Source organism: Labeo rohita, chromosome 19 (assembly GCF_022985175.1).
Source record: "Labeo rohita strain BAU-BD-2019 chromosome 19, IGBB_LRoh.1.0, whole genome shotgun sequence".
Classification (NCBI taxonomy): Eukaryota; Metazoa; Chordata; class Actinopteri; order Cypriniformes; family Cyprinidae; genus Labeo; species Labeo rohita.
The window spans coordinates 3,299,559-3,312,652 of NC_066887.1; the positions used below are offsets into that span (position 1 = coordinate 3,299,559).

The 13,094-nt window shown below is 42.0% G+C and overlaps 1 protein-coding gene across 1 annotated transcript in view; it reads right to left on the reverse strand.

Annotated features, from left to right (window-relative positions):
- The window catches only part of LOC127182065 (protein NLRC3), a 69,061-nt gene extending 56,367 nt beyond the window's left edge, over positions 1-12,694 (reverse strand). Inside the window, 11 exon segments of the mRNA XM_051137164.1 lie at positions 6-616; positions 700-746; positions 862-1,035; positions 1,793-1,948; positions 2,377-2,568; positions 2,988-3,164; positions 3,354-3,527; positions 10,311-10,478; positions 10,954-11,353; positions 11,356-12,372; positions 12,375-12,694. Coding sequence (XP_050993121.1) covers positions 6-616; positions 700-746; positions 862-1,035; positions 1,793-1,948; positions 2,377-2,568; positions 2,988-3,164; positions 3,354-3,527; positions 10,311-10,478; positions 10,954-11,353; positions 11,356-12,372; positions 12,375-12,615 — 3,357 coding nt within the window. The 5' untranslated portion in view covers positions 12,616-12,694.
- Between the last annotated feature and the right edge of the window lie 400 nt (positions 12,695-13,094).

Here is a 13,094-nt window from a genome sequence, read left to right on the forward strand (position 1 = left end):
CAAGCCTTTGATCCGTTACATCCCTTACAGTCCTTGTAGCCCCTAAACATATCCCAGGGATCGTGGTCATGAACACAGACAGGAGGCGGCACATCTGGTAAGATCTTAACCCCAACACTATGGACCAGCAGAAAGAGAGGCTGAGTGAACTTAGCATGGAAGGTGTGGATGAGCTCAGCCTTGTCATGTGTGGTGTTGTAAAAGGACAGAGTTCCTGCTGCCCAGTCCAGATAGACCCCGACTCTCCAGGGTGAGCAGTCAGGCAGCTGCGTCTCTACTCCTCCATGAAGAGCTTTACAGAGGGCAGAGGGGGTGCTCACTGAAACGCCCCAAGATTTATTATTAAGTCCAATGCTACAGGCTGCTGAACTTTGTCTCCTGCTTATGTCTTTATAGGCCATTCCTATAGTGGCCCCCCTGCCAAACCACTCCAGCTGGAAGAAATGACGGCTGCTCAGACCTTCACGACTCATGATTAGGTCTAGGCTTTTGAACCTCTCTGGATGGTGTGGAAGAGGTTCTGGGTTTCTGCGATAATTTACACAAGTCTCATCTTTCTCTGACACCTGCACATTTGAAGAAGCAGTGTTAGGATCCCAAGTCAGCTGACACGCATCTGAAAAAAAGTAAAAGTAATGTGTTATGATCACAGAATTTGATTTGTCAATATCAATTTTAAGAAGAAAACAGCAGACTAACATTGGCGTAGAGTTTCCATGTCACGTTGCTCATCTAGGCCGTCCACACTGTTGAAAAATGTTTGGTAAACATCAGTCAATTTTAAATAGAAATTCATTTATAATGCAAAGAAATTATAAAAAAGACACAGATCATGAAAAAAATCCATTTTGTTAGACTCACATTAATTTCTCTAATCGTGTTGCTGGATCTTCCAAAACACATCTGAGCTGGTCAAATCCTGGACCTTTAACAGGATTGATGCTCAAGTCTATTTCCCGCATGTGTGATGGGTTGGAGGAGAGAGCCCTCGCCAAACAAGCAGCTCCTGCTTCTGTGATACTGCAGTGTGTCATCCTTCAGGGAAAAGGAGCTCATATTTACTGTTTCCTTCATCATACACTAATAAAATACACTACCATTCAGAAGTGTAGGGGTTTGTAAGATTTTTTATGTTTTCAAAAGAAGTTTCTTATGTTCAAAACTCTCTGGTCTGTGTGATGTCTTGTGTATGTGGAGCGTGGGATTCAGATCCTGACACGGCCATTCACTTTGTTTCTGAATGAATCAGCCATTTGAACATATCGGCTGAATGAATGACTGAATGTCTCATTCATTATGGCAGTGACTTGCTGCCACCTACCGCCCATTTTAGTTTCATATTTAGAGTATCATTTCATGTTTTAATCGATTTAATTTCAATATTCATTATTTTAAAAATGTATTTTTTAGCCAAAATTGATGTGCAATTCATTTGCGCTTAATTATATTAATGAGCACATCATTTAATTAATCAGAATGATAGTGTACATCATTTTATACATAAATATGTTACAATTTTCATATTTTTATTAGATGTAAACTCTAATCATTACATGTCAATTAATCTATTTGACATTAGGATTTCAATAATATTGAGAATACTGGCATTCGCTGATATTTGTATCTACTTTGTATCTCCCTTAGCATTCCATGATTGTCATTCCATGATCTACTAACAATCTTGTCAATCTTACATAAGTGTAATATTTAAGATGAGTAAAACAGTTTTAACACAAAAGCACATCTTTAGTTACTATTCTAGTCTATTGTCATCTTTTATGTTCAGACTCACCTGAGTATCTCTAGTTTACAGCCAGGTTTGCTTAGTCCAGCAGAGAGCAGCTCCACAGAAGAATCTGTCAGGCCACACACGCTGAGATCCAGAGATTTGAGGCTGCAAGATCTGAGAGCTGAAGCCAGAGTTTTGAGAGATTTAGCCTGTAATTGACTGAGACAAAGAAAAAAAAACATGGAATTTACATGTGAGGATATTACACTGGTAGGTGTCGTTCATACCTGTGGAAATTCTCTGCTTACTTCCCATCTTTTCAATATGTTACAGTTGAGGTCAAAAGTTTTGTTTAATGATAGTTGTTCATAAGTCCCTTGTTTGTCCTCAAAAGTTAATCTGCCCGCTGTTCTCCAGAAAAATCCTCTAGGTCCCACAAATTGTTCGGTTTTCCAGCATTTTTGTGTATTTAAACCCTTTGCAACAATGACTGTATGACTTTCATATCCAGATCACACTGGGGACAACTGAGGGACTCATATGCAACTATTACAGAAGGTTCAAATGCTCACTGGGGGGCTGGGGGTGGGGTTACTTAATTACTTCATTAACTTCATTTACTTAATTAAATAAATTTACTATCATACCGTAGGTGAACTATCCGCAGTGTCTCTAGTTTGAAGTGAGGATCCGCCAACAAAGAGAAAAGCTTCTGAAGTTCAAAAGTAGTCAGTGTTGCAGAGAAACTGAGTTCAAACTCTCTCAGGTGTGAGCGGTTCTTTTTAAAAGCAGAGAACAATGCTGATAATGTTTTCTGGCTTATAGAACTGAATTCCAACCTGCAAAAGAGAGTTAGGAGAGTTAATGCAAACTTTTCTCTGTAGATGTGATATCATTCTCATTTAGAAGTGAACACACAGCACATTTAAAGGGTTGCGAACTGAGAAATTCATTTTTCCTTGATCTTTTTACATGTAACAGGTCAACACACTATAAAAACATCCCGTAATTTTAAGATTTCAAAACTTTCTCGTCAGTTCAAAAAGAGTTTTGGTAACACTTTAGAATACTGTTCCATTATTAATGAATAACTACACAGGAACAAATGACTAATGCATAATAATATTCTAGTAACTACTGTTAACTAACAAGAAATTCTGATTAACGAATCAGTAAGCAATAGCGCTCAGTTAACCATAGTAATTAAGAAATAAGAAAATCAATCTGTGTTGCAAAAACTTGGTTTGTCATTACTTACCTCAGAACTGTTACTTTAAAGTTCGGGTGTCTGAATGCCTCCAACAGAAGCTGTAAACCCTGATCTTCAGAGTCCTTATAGCATCTGCTGAAGTCCAGCTCTTGCAGACGACAAGAACTGCTACTAAGAGCTGCGGCCAAGATCTTACAACTCTCTAAGGTTTCCATGCCTTGTAAACTGGGGAACACAAAACACAGCATTACACATCATGCACCATGTTAAGTCAAAACATATCATGCACTATGTTAATTCTATTTCAGTCATGTTTCTAACACAATGGAGCAGAAGTTTAATACCTAATACTTAACAGTTTGTTCCAATAATGATCACTAATAATTAAAAAAAAGTAACATTTTTTTTACTAACGTGAGTTTCTCAAGATGACAATCCGGGTTCATTAAGATTTGACAAATTCTCTCCACTGTCCTTTCACCCAGGCCAAATGAATTCAACAGCTTCAGCTCTCTCAAATGTGTTGGGTTCAGTACAATTTCAGAGAGCAGAGGATCAGCATCAGTAGGATAACAATAATAGGGTGTCCTAAAGAGAATATAGCACAGAAAGATGACACAGGTACTCTATTTTAAGTGTTTAAGAGTTTAAGAATTTTAAAATTAGAATGTATGTGAAATACCAACTGGATATGATTTTAACAGAAATTATCTGAAATGAGATACAGATTTTATTTTATTTTATTTTTTTATAATGTCCAATGGATTTTAAGACTGCCTTGGTGTGAAGATCTGGTTTGCTGTTTTCAGTAAGAGATTAGCACCCTCCTGCTGGCTGTAGAGAAACGCACAATGCAGGAGTAATCCAAAAAACAGTCTTTAATCATAAATCCAAGGGAAACAAACACTGAGAATTCAGGAGCAGATCACACAGCGAGCAAGTCCAAATAATAACTGGCAAAACAGAGAACTAAAGGAAGAGAATTTATACAAATACAAGAGAGGAACTAATGACTTAATTAACAAGGCTCAGGTGAACTGAATAAACTAATCAGAGCAACTCAGGAAAACTAGGTCAAATGGAAAACTAAGGCAGAAGAACAGAAACAGCAAAAAACACAACTAAAAGTCCACAACTATTACGGTTCGCGCCCTTTCCTGAAGGCATGTCTTCGCGCCGTAAAGAGTTCAAACTGAGGAGGGAGGTGGCTCTGGAGAAGGGCATGACACAGGAGAGAAACAGGGAGAAGGTGATGGTGGAAAAAACCATGGTGGAGAAGATGGAGGGAAGAGCCATGGTGGAGAGATGGCAGGTGACACCCTGGGGACGAGTGATGGAGACAGAGCCGCTGGAGGTGGAGACCCAGGTGGAGCCAAGCAAACAGAGAGCCAGGGCAAGAACGAGGATCCGGAAGGCCAAGGCGGAGCTGACGGCTCAGGCAACTGAGGCGCAGGCGGGGATCCGGAAGACCACAGCGAAGCTGGAGCGACTGAGGATGAAGGCGGAGCTGGAGGTAAGGAGGAGCCTGACAGAGCCAGAAGGACGGAGTGACAAGGCAAAGCCTGAGGCGTGGAGTCCCGAGGCGGCGGATGGTTGATGACTGACCAAGTCGGAGCCTGAGGAAAGAGGAAGCCTGGTGGAGCTGGTGGGCCACATGTGATGGGCCACAGTGGAGATGAGGGAGCTAGGAGCCAAGGTGGAGCCGATGGGTGGGAGGACGAAGATGGAGTCCAGGGCTTGGAGGCTAGAGGCGGAGACAGGGAATCCTCACGCCTAGGCAGAGCTGAGGACTGGAAGTCCCGAGGTGGATCAGAGCGCCCACATGGTTTAAGAGAAGGCAAGAGAGGGAGGCTGGGTGGCAGCTTAGGAGATGCAGGAGAGCTGGACGGAACCAGCGGTGACACCAAAGAGCTGGTTATTACCTCCCCAACCCAGTCAATCAGATCCTCTTCATCAGACCAGTCCATTAATTCCTCATAGTAATGTGCAGTTACCAGCTGCAGCTTACCCTCAGTGGTAAGCCCTCCATCTCCACCAAAACTCCCTCGGGGCTGGGCGAAGTTCCCGGCTCTCACACCTGGTCAGACAGTTTTTGGGGATCAGGCTCTGGGGTGATGATTGGCTCAGTCGCGGGTATATGCGCAGGCTCTCTTGTCACGCCAGGCTCAGACTCTCCATCTGCGGTAGGCTCTGGCAATTGCTCCATGCAGCGGGATGACAGCTGACTGGTCTCTGGGTCGGAAGTGGGGCTGGTGAAGTCATCCCCAGCGGGGCAGACGGTAAATGGAGAGCCATTATTCACCAGGACCCACTCCACAAATGCGGCTAAAACCTCTCTGTGACCGTACGCGTGCCTTACACCGCTCGCTTAGGCTGGTGGAATAGAAAACACTTGGCGAACGGTCCGGGAAGTGGCTAAGGCACGCCAGATTGAGAAAGTCTGTAACCATACCAGCAGAGGAAGCCCTTGCCCATGGACTGTCTGTTACCGCTCCCTCTGCTGCTTCTTTGGTTACTTTCTGTTTGGCAGCCATATAAGGAGGGCGATGCCAAACAGGAGGTTGCGAAGTATTGTTTTGCCTGTGCGGACTCTACCAAGCTTTTTCCCTGTTTTCATTGCCTTGTTTTGTTATTTCCATGGTTCTTGTTTTATTTCATAGTCATAGTTTTTGCCCTGTTTCATTGCCATAGTTTTGCCTTGTTCCATTGCTTTGTTTATTTGTTACTGTTGGACTGCTCTCTTGGATTCTGACCTTTTGCATGTTTTATTTGGATTACGCTTTTGTCTTGCCCTGGATGTTACTGTTTTTTGGAGATCGACCCTGCCTGTCTTGACTACGATCTGTACAATAAAGCTTGCACTTGGATCTACGCTTCAGACGAGTCCCGTTACAAAGTCCCTGGTGTATTCCTCCAGCGACCAGTCCAACTGCTCCAGGCAGAGGAGCTGAATGGCTGGTATATCCATTCCGGGAGGAGGGGAAAAAAACAAAAGGAAAAACGCTGCAATAATCTTACTCAAAATGAGGGCCGTTATTCTGTAACATGTGCCGGCTGTAGAAAAGCGCACAACGCAGGAATAATCCAAAAACAGCCTTTAATCCAAGGAAGGAGAACAGAAACAGCAAAAACACAACTAAAAGTCCATAACTGTTACACCTCACTACATAGAATTTCAAATAAATATTTAAAGTAGGTATCAACAGATGTATCCTTTACAAAGAAGGTACTGCTCAGTCAAAACAGTTATCCAAGACAGTGAAAAATATTATCTAGAGACACAGATATATTGATTATATTACTGTCTTTACTACTAAAAGGCATTGTTAAAATGGTTTATTTTTATTCAGATATACACTTTTATCCCACATTTGAGTGGACATTATTTACTAGAGCTCTTAATATTTATTTAAGCAGTGTATCATTAGCTTAGCAACTAAGCTTAGCAATGCCAACTAATGCCAACTCGGCCATTTTGAGTTTGTGTGCGTTGTTACAAAATGCATTCTGACTATAATTCATAACTATTTATTTTCAGAACTGCTGCAAAGGGCGCAGTTGAGAACATTCCGTAACATGTTAGAATAGGGAACACTAATCACTGATTAACAAGTTGCTCAATAGCATGCATAACACTAGCATATTGGCAATATATTAATACTTATAAAGCACATATATTTGCCTTATTCTGCATGACCATATTCTAGATCAATTAAAAGGGTCATTGATTATGATTTCACCTATTTAACTTCAGTTAGTTTGTAATGTTGCTGTTTCAAACATAGCATCTGCAAAGTTACAATGCGCAAAGTTCAGTGCAAAGGGAAATATTGTACTTTATACAACAGTTCTTTCTGGTCCTCGAATCTGATTGGCTGATAATGCAATATTGGAGCAATATCAGAACTCCAACAGCCAGTTTGTAATCATATCACTCCGCTTGCGGTACTTCTTACAGCGAGTGTCATGTCATCCCAAATCCAGTATAATTTTATAAATATTACTTTTTTTGTGTCACAGAATGTAGTTTTAAGAGGTTTGTATGAGAATGTACATGCTTATAGTTCAAATATGTAGTTTCTTAATAAAGATAATGTCTATTTGAAAATTTGTGTCTACATTTTCAGACATGCGAGCTCCAGATCATCAGTGGCTGTTCTGCGCTCATGAACCAGCCCAAGAGCACCTCACTTCAGCCAGATCATCTGGAATTTACCGCTGGCTCTGATGTCTCTGCAGTGGCTACACATGAGATATAATTTGTTATGGGTAAATCTAATGGTAGTCTTTTGGCTGGATTTATGGATTTATTTATTTTTTATGCATTTATTTAAAATGAACGACTACTAGTCAACCAGAAAAATCTTTAGTCGAGGGCAGCCCTATTATTAACCTTACAATATTAAAAATATAATATAATAGTATTGGTATAGCATGATTTGAGAAGTAGCCTTACTTGTTGGAACACCTGATTTGCCCAAAAGCTTGTCCTGAAAAGAGCCAGCGCCTCTAAATATGTTGCATTGTTTGTTGATAAGTTTTCTACAAAAGGGGACATATCATGAAAATCTGACTTTTTTATGTTGAAGTGCTATAATAAACAGGTCCCTGGTGCATCCACCAACCCACAATGGGCAGGTTTTATTTACAGGTTCAAAGATGCAGATCGTATGGAGTGAATGCAGGTAAGAATCAAAGACAATGGACAGTTCAAGAGTTCTTAGATGTTTGTTGACGGGTTGTGTTTCTTGTTGCAGGCGTTGCTGAGGTCGCTGGACAAGAACGAAGGAGTACAGCACCAGAGGATTCGTCAGAGGTAGGTATCCACAGGTAAGCATACCAGGGAGAGTCTGGAACAGTTCGGTATGTGAACGGTAGACCGGACGGCGTGGAAATGCAAGGAGCGTGCTTATATAGGTGAGTGCATTGCAGTCAGCAGGTGCAGGTGATTAGAACTCTGGTGAGTGTGATCTGTTGTGTGTGGTGGCTGGTGACTAAGGCTGCGTGGAATGCTCTAGCAGCATGGGATCAAGGATGTCATCCTCGGCCACCCAGGATCTTTCCTCCGGTCCATATCCTTCCCAATCTACAAGATATTCTAGCCAGCCAGCCTGTCGCCGTGAGTCCAGGATGTCTCTGACCTGTGCACAGATGGTTGATCTAGAACCTCTGGAGGAGGAGGTTCGTCCGGTGCTATGGTTCCTGGTGCAGAAGAAAAACAAGGTTTATGGAGGGAAACGTGAAAGGTGGGGTGAATTCTGTACCTGTACATGGGAAGAGTGGGGGCCAGTAGCAGAGTATGCACTGGAATGGCGTGAGTCCCGTGGTGTTCTGTAGGAGTAAATTCTGTGTATACTCGGCCCAGGGGAGGAAACAGCTCCAGCTGTGTTGATCTTCTTGACAGTATGCCCGGAGGTAATGTCTGAGTTCCTGGATCTTCCGCTCAGTCTGGCTGTTCTGAGGGTGGTAGCTGGAGGACAAGCTCACAGTGACCCCTAGCAGGTGGAAGAAGGCTTTCCAAACATGAGAAATGAATTGTGGGCCCCAGTCTGCTTAAACAGGGGAATCAGGCGGCAGGCCTTCAAGAAGCGATCTACTGCAACGAGAATGCAGGTATGTCCTTCAGAGTTGGGTAGGTCGGTGACGAAATCTATTCCTATGTGGGACGAGAGCCTCTGTGATATGGGTAGGGGCACAAGCTTGCCTACAGGGAGATGACGAGGAGTTTTAGACATGGCACAGACTGAGCAAATCTGGATGTACCTGTTGACATCACAAGACATCCTGGGCCACCAGCTTGAAGAAGCGAGAGGGTCCGTTCGCTGCCTGGATGTCCAGAGCCCAAAACATTGTGGACTGAGGGAGTCTCTTTGCATCACTGAGATATTGGAGGTTCTTGTGGTCTGTGATGACTGTGAATGAATGATTGGCTCCCTCCAGCCAATGCCGCCACTCTTCCAAGGCAAGCTTGATGGCTAGTAGCTCCCTATTGCCGATGTCAACAGTTTTTTTGGAGTAGTATTCACAGGGCTGGAGACTAGGAGGCTCACCATACTGTTGGGACAGCACGGCCATGACGTTGATGGTGGAGGCGTCCACTTCCACGATGATGAGTAAGTTGTGATCCGGATGGCGAAGGATAGGGGTCGTGCTGAAGGCCGTCTTGAGCACTTCAAAGGCTTCATGGGCATTGGAGTTCCAGGAGAGGGACTTGGGCTTTCCTTGGAGCATGGAGATCAATGGGGCAGTGTGACGGCTGAAGTCCTTAATGAAGCTATGATAGCAGTTGACAATTCCAAGGAATCTCTGTAGCTTTTTCACTGTTTGTGGAGTAGGCCAATCCTTGATTGCCTCGACTTTCCCCTGGTCCATCTGGATGACCTCCTGGCCAATGATATATCCGAGGAACTGCACGGTGGGGCGATGGAACTTGCATTTCTCTAGCTTGAGGTAGAGATGGTGTTGACGGAGCCTCTGGAGGACCTGCTTCATGTGACAGCGATGTTCGGCCAGGTTCCGAGAGGTTCAGTATATTATCAATGTAGATGACCACAAAGGGATGGAGAAACCCCCCGGAACACCTTGTTCATAAATCCCTGGAAGACGGACGGAGCATTTGCCAGGCCATATGGCATAACGAGGCACTCATGTTTACAATATATCGCAGCACATGCAACTACCCGTAATGGCAAAGGGACGTGACATTTCCAGATAATGTGCACTAGGCAGTTAGCGAATCACAACACACTGGGCCAGCTAAACAATCTGAGCCCATTGCATATTTCTGAGAATAAAGGTATGTGAAAAATAATGTTTGTTTTTTTTTTTTAAACGAAGCATGAACACATTACAGTGCATCCCATAAACACAATCAAGCCTTTGAAAATAGCTGGTCAACCACCCCTTTAGACCAACCCTATACCGAACCATCACTACTACAACAACTACCTTACTTGCTATCAATAAGCAGCCAATTTTTTTAGTTAATTTTTTTACTTAAAGTATTTTATTGAGGGAAAAGGTGCGCACAAGCAAATTATCGCCATTTTTTCACAAAATGGCTGAAGTGCAACTTTTGATGTTCTTTAAAAAGAAGACAACAGAAGGCATGGTATTTTCTTGATTGGAGAGACAATACTGAAGTATGTCAACGACTTTGCAAAAAACAAACAATACATTTCATGAGAGTCGAAAAGCATTCACTGTGATTCACAATGATGAAGACTATTTGAATGCAGTCAGAATGAGCCCTATAATTCAAGTAATGAAAGAAAAGTACACCTGTGTATGATTTTTTTTTTTTTTTTTTTTTTTTTTTTTATAGTTGTCACACAGTTTGTTCCCATTTCATTTGCTGTTGTATGGACTCACCTGAGTATCTCCACTTTGCAATTAGGGCTTCTCATACCAACGGATAATAGGTTCAGTCTTATAAAACTCAGGGCCTTTTTCTCGATGTCAATCTCTCTGATACGATTGACTGGTGATCTCAGAGTTGAGGCGATCAATGCCCAGCTCAGATCTGTGACCCCATCCAGTCTTAGGTAGAAAGAAAAAACACTTATAGGTTAACTGACATCAAATGCAAAATAAAATGCTAAATATTACTGACATCTCATGTTATTTCGAGGCATCTGTTTACACTCATTGAACATCCTGAATTTTCATTTGTCAAAAATACACTCAGTTTTTTTGTTTATGTTGCACTGATGATATGACAGTCATCTAGAAGTTACATGTAGTAGTGGTTTTCAGCTACTGATGGCATTATAGAAATGTGTTCTCATTTATTTCATAAGAAAAGGTGCAAAGTATAAATGTAACAATTATTATTAAGCTAATGTTATGAATGGAGTCTTAATACATTATGAACATTTCTCAAATACCTATTTATTTCTTTGCATATTCTTTTTTATTTTTTAGTTTGTTAGTTTTTTTTTTTCCCATAAACACATTCACCCTGCACAGGCATGCTAATTTTACATTCGTTTTTGTGCTGAATAAAACTTTTCACATGAAACTACAGGACTCTAAGAGTTTTGTGGTCCAGGGTCTCTTGATGACAGGCAGCAGTCTCATAATGGCTTCATCTGCATTTGCATATTTCCTGACATCAAATGTCAGTGATGAATCCTCAGAGGTCAGCAGAGTAGTTGCTATATGTGACCACTCTGAAGGAGTGACATGCACATCCTCATCTATTTCAAATTCAACCCGGCCTCGATTGTGAACCACAGGCAGGGCTACGTCAAGCTCCTCCAAACAGCGAGAGAGATTAACTGAAATCTCAAATAATGGCTTTGCCTTGATTTTCTGTAAAATATTTTTGACTACATCCTCTGTCCTTACATGAAGAGATGTATTTTGGAAAAAGCAGGACAGCAGCTTGTTGCTTGGACCTGCAGAGATGCCAAGAGAAAGAGCAGAAATATGTCTAGTTGACCAGTTTTGCTCTGTAAAGCTCTGTCCACTGCTCTTCTGTGCATATCAGTTGGTACGTCTGTAGGATTGAGCAACATTTGTGCTTTTTCTGCAAGTGTAAAAAACATTACATTTCCCTTGCTGGGTTCATAATGCACAGCAACATACAATGCTGCCAGGAACTCTTGGACGCTGGGATGCGTGAAGCGGTATATTTTCCCTAAACCCATCAGGTTTTGTTTTCTGAAAAACATGGGCCAATCTTCAGAGAGTTTGACAGGAAGAAGAGGATCAGTACTGGTTTCTCTCTGGTCCTTTTCCATAAAGGTCAACGTGTCCTTTTCCAGCATGTGCCAAGCCAGTTTACCCAACTTCAAGATCTCCTCTGTGTCTGATTTAGTGGACTTTTCCACTTGTCTCTTCATTTGAATCAGGAGAAAATGTGTGAACATCTCTGTCAGGGTGAGTGGAAGATCTGTGGTGCAACTGTTACTAAAAAGCTCTTCCAACACAGTGGAAGCCATCTGACAGAAGAATGGCAAGGAGCGCATGATGTACAGGGTTCTGGATGATTTCACGTGAACAGTCACTCTTGCCACAACATTTTGGTCAATCACTTCACTTCTGATCTGTTCTTCCCACTGTAAGTCATCAAACCCATGCAGTTCAACCACCATCTGTATATGTTCTGGAGGAATTAGACCTGCATCTTTTAGCCTTGAAGTGACCAAGATCTGGGCAGAAGGAAGAAGGTTCCCTTTGAGAAGATTCACCAGAATGCAGCCTATAGAAACTGGTGTCATTGGGTCAGTGCATGACTTGGTGTTCTTAAAATTAAGAGGAAATCTTAATTCACCAAGTCCATCCCATATAAAGAGGATCTGGGATCGTTCAAGGGTCTCTGGCTTCAGTAACTTTGGAAAGAGCAAATCTAAGAGCTGCATCAGACTGGATTTTTTGTTGTGTAAGATGTTCAGCTCACAAAGGTGAAGAGGAAACACAAAATCAATGTGCTGTGTGTTTTGCCTTGTGCCCAGTCTAAAACAAACTTCCTCACAGCTGTTGACTTGCCAGATCCAGATATTCCTTTCATCATAATGGTGCGGATATGCTCGTCTGTAGAAGAACAAGGCTTCAGGAGATCATCATAACTAATCACATTTTCATCTGTAATGTCCTCATTGTAGGGTCTTTCCAGCTCACGCATCTCATGGACAATCTGACCATCCAAATGTGTCCTGTTTGACACATACATCTTCAGTGGAATGTCAATTGGAGACTTTAGAGTGTCTTCATAGCGCTTTCTTAAGCTTTCTTGCAGTAAAGACCTCAAAGTTTGGATCTCCTCTTCAGCAGCAATTTGATATTTTTATTTTTATTTTATTTTATTTTATTTTTATTATTATTTTTTTTTTTTACCTTGATCTTGGAGTAGTTAAATGTAATGCCACGCCAGCAGAGGGAGCCCTCACCCATGGACTGACTGTTACTGCTCCCTCTGCTGCTTCATTGGTTACTTCCTGTTTGGTGGCCATATAAGGAGGCCTAAACCAAACAGACTCTGTGAAGTATTGTTTTGCCTGTGTGGATTCTACCAAGCGGTTTTCCTGATTTCATTGCCTTGTTTTGATATTTCCACGGTTTTGTTTCTTGTCATAGTTTTGTTCTGTTTCATTGCCATAGTTTTTGCCTTGTTCCATTGCCTTGTTTATTTGTCACTTTGGACTGCTCACC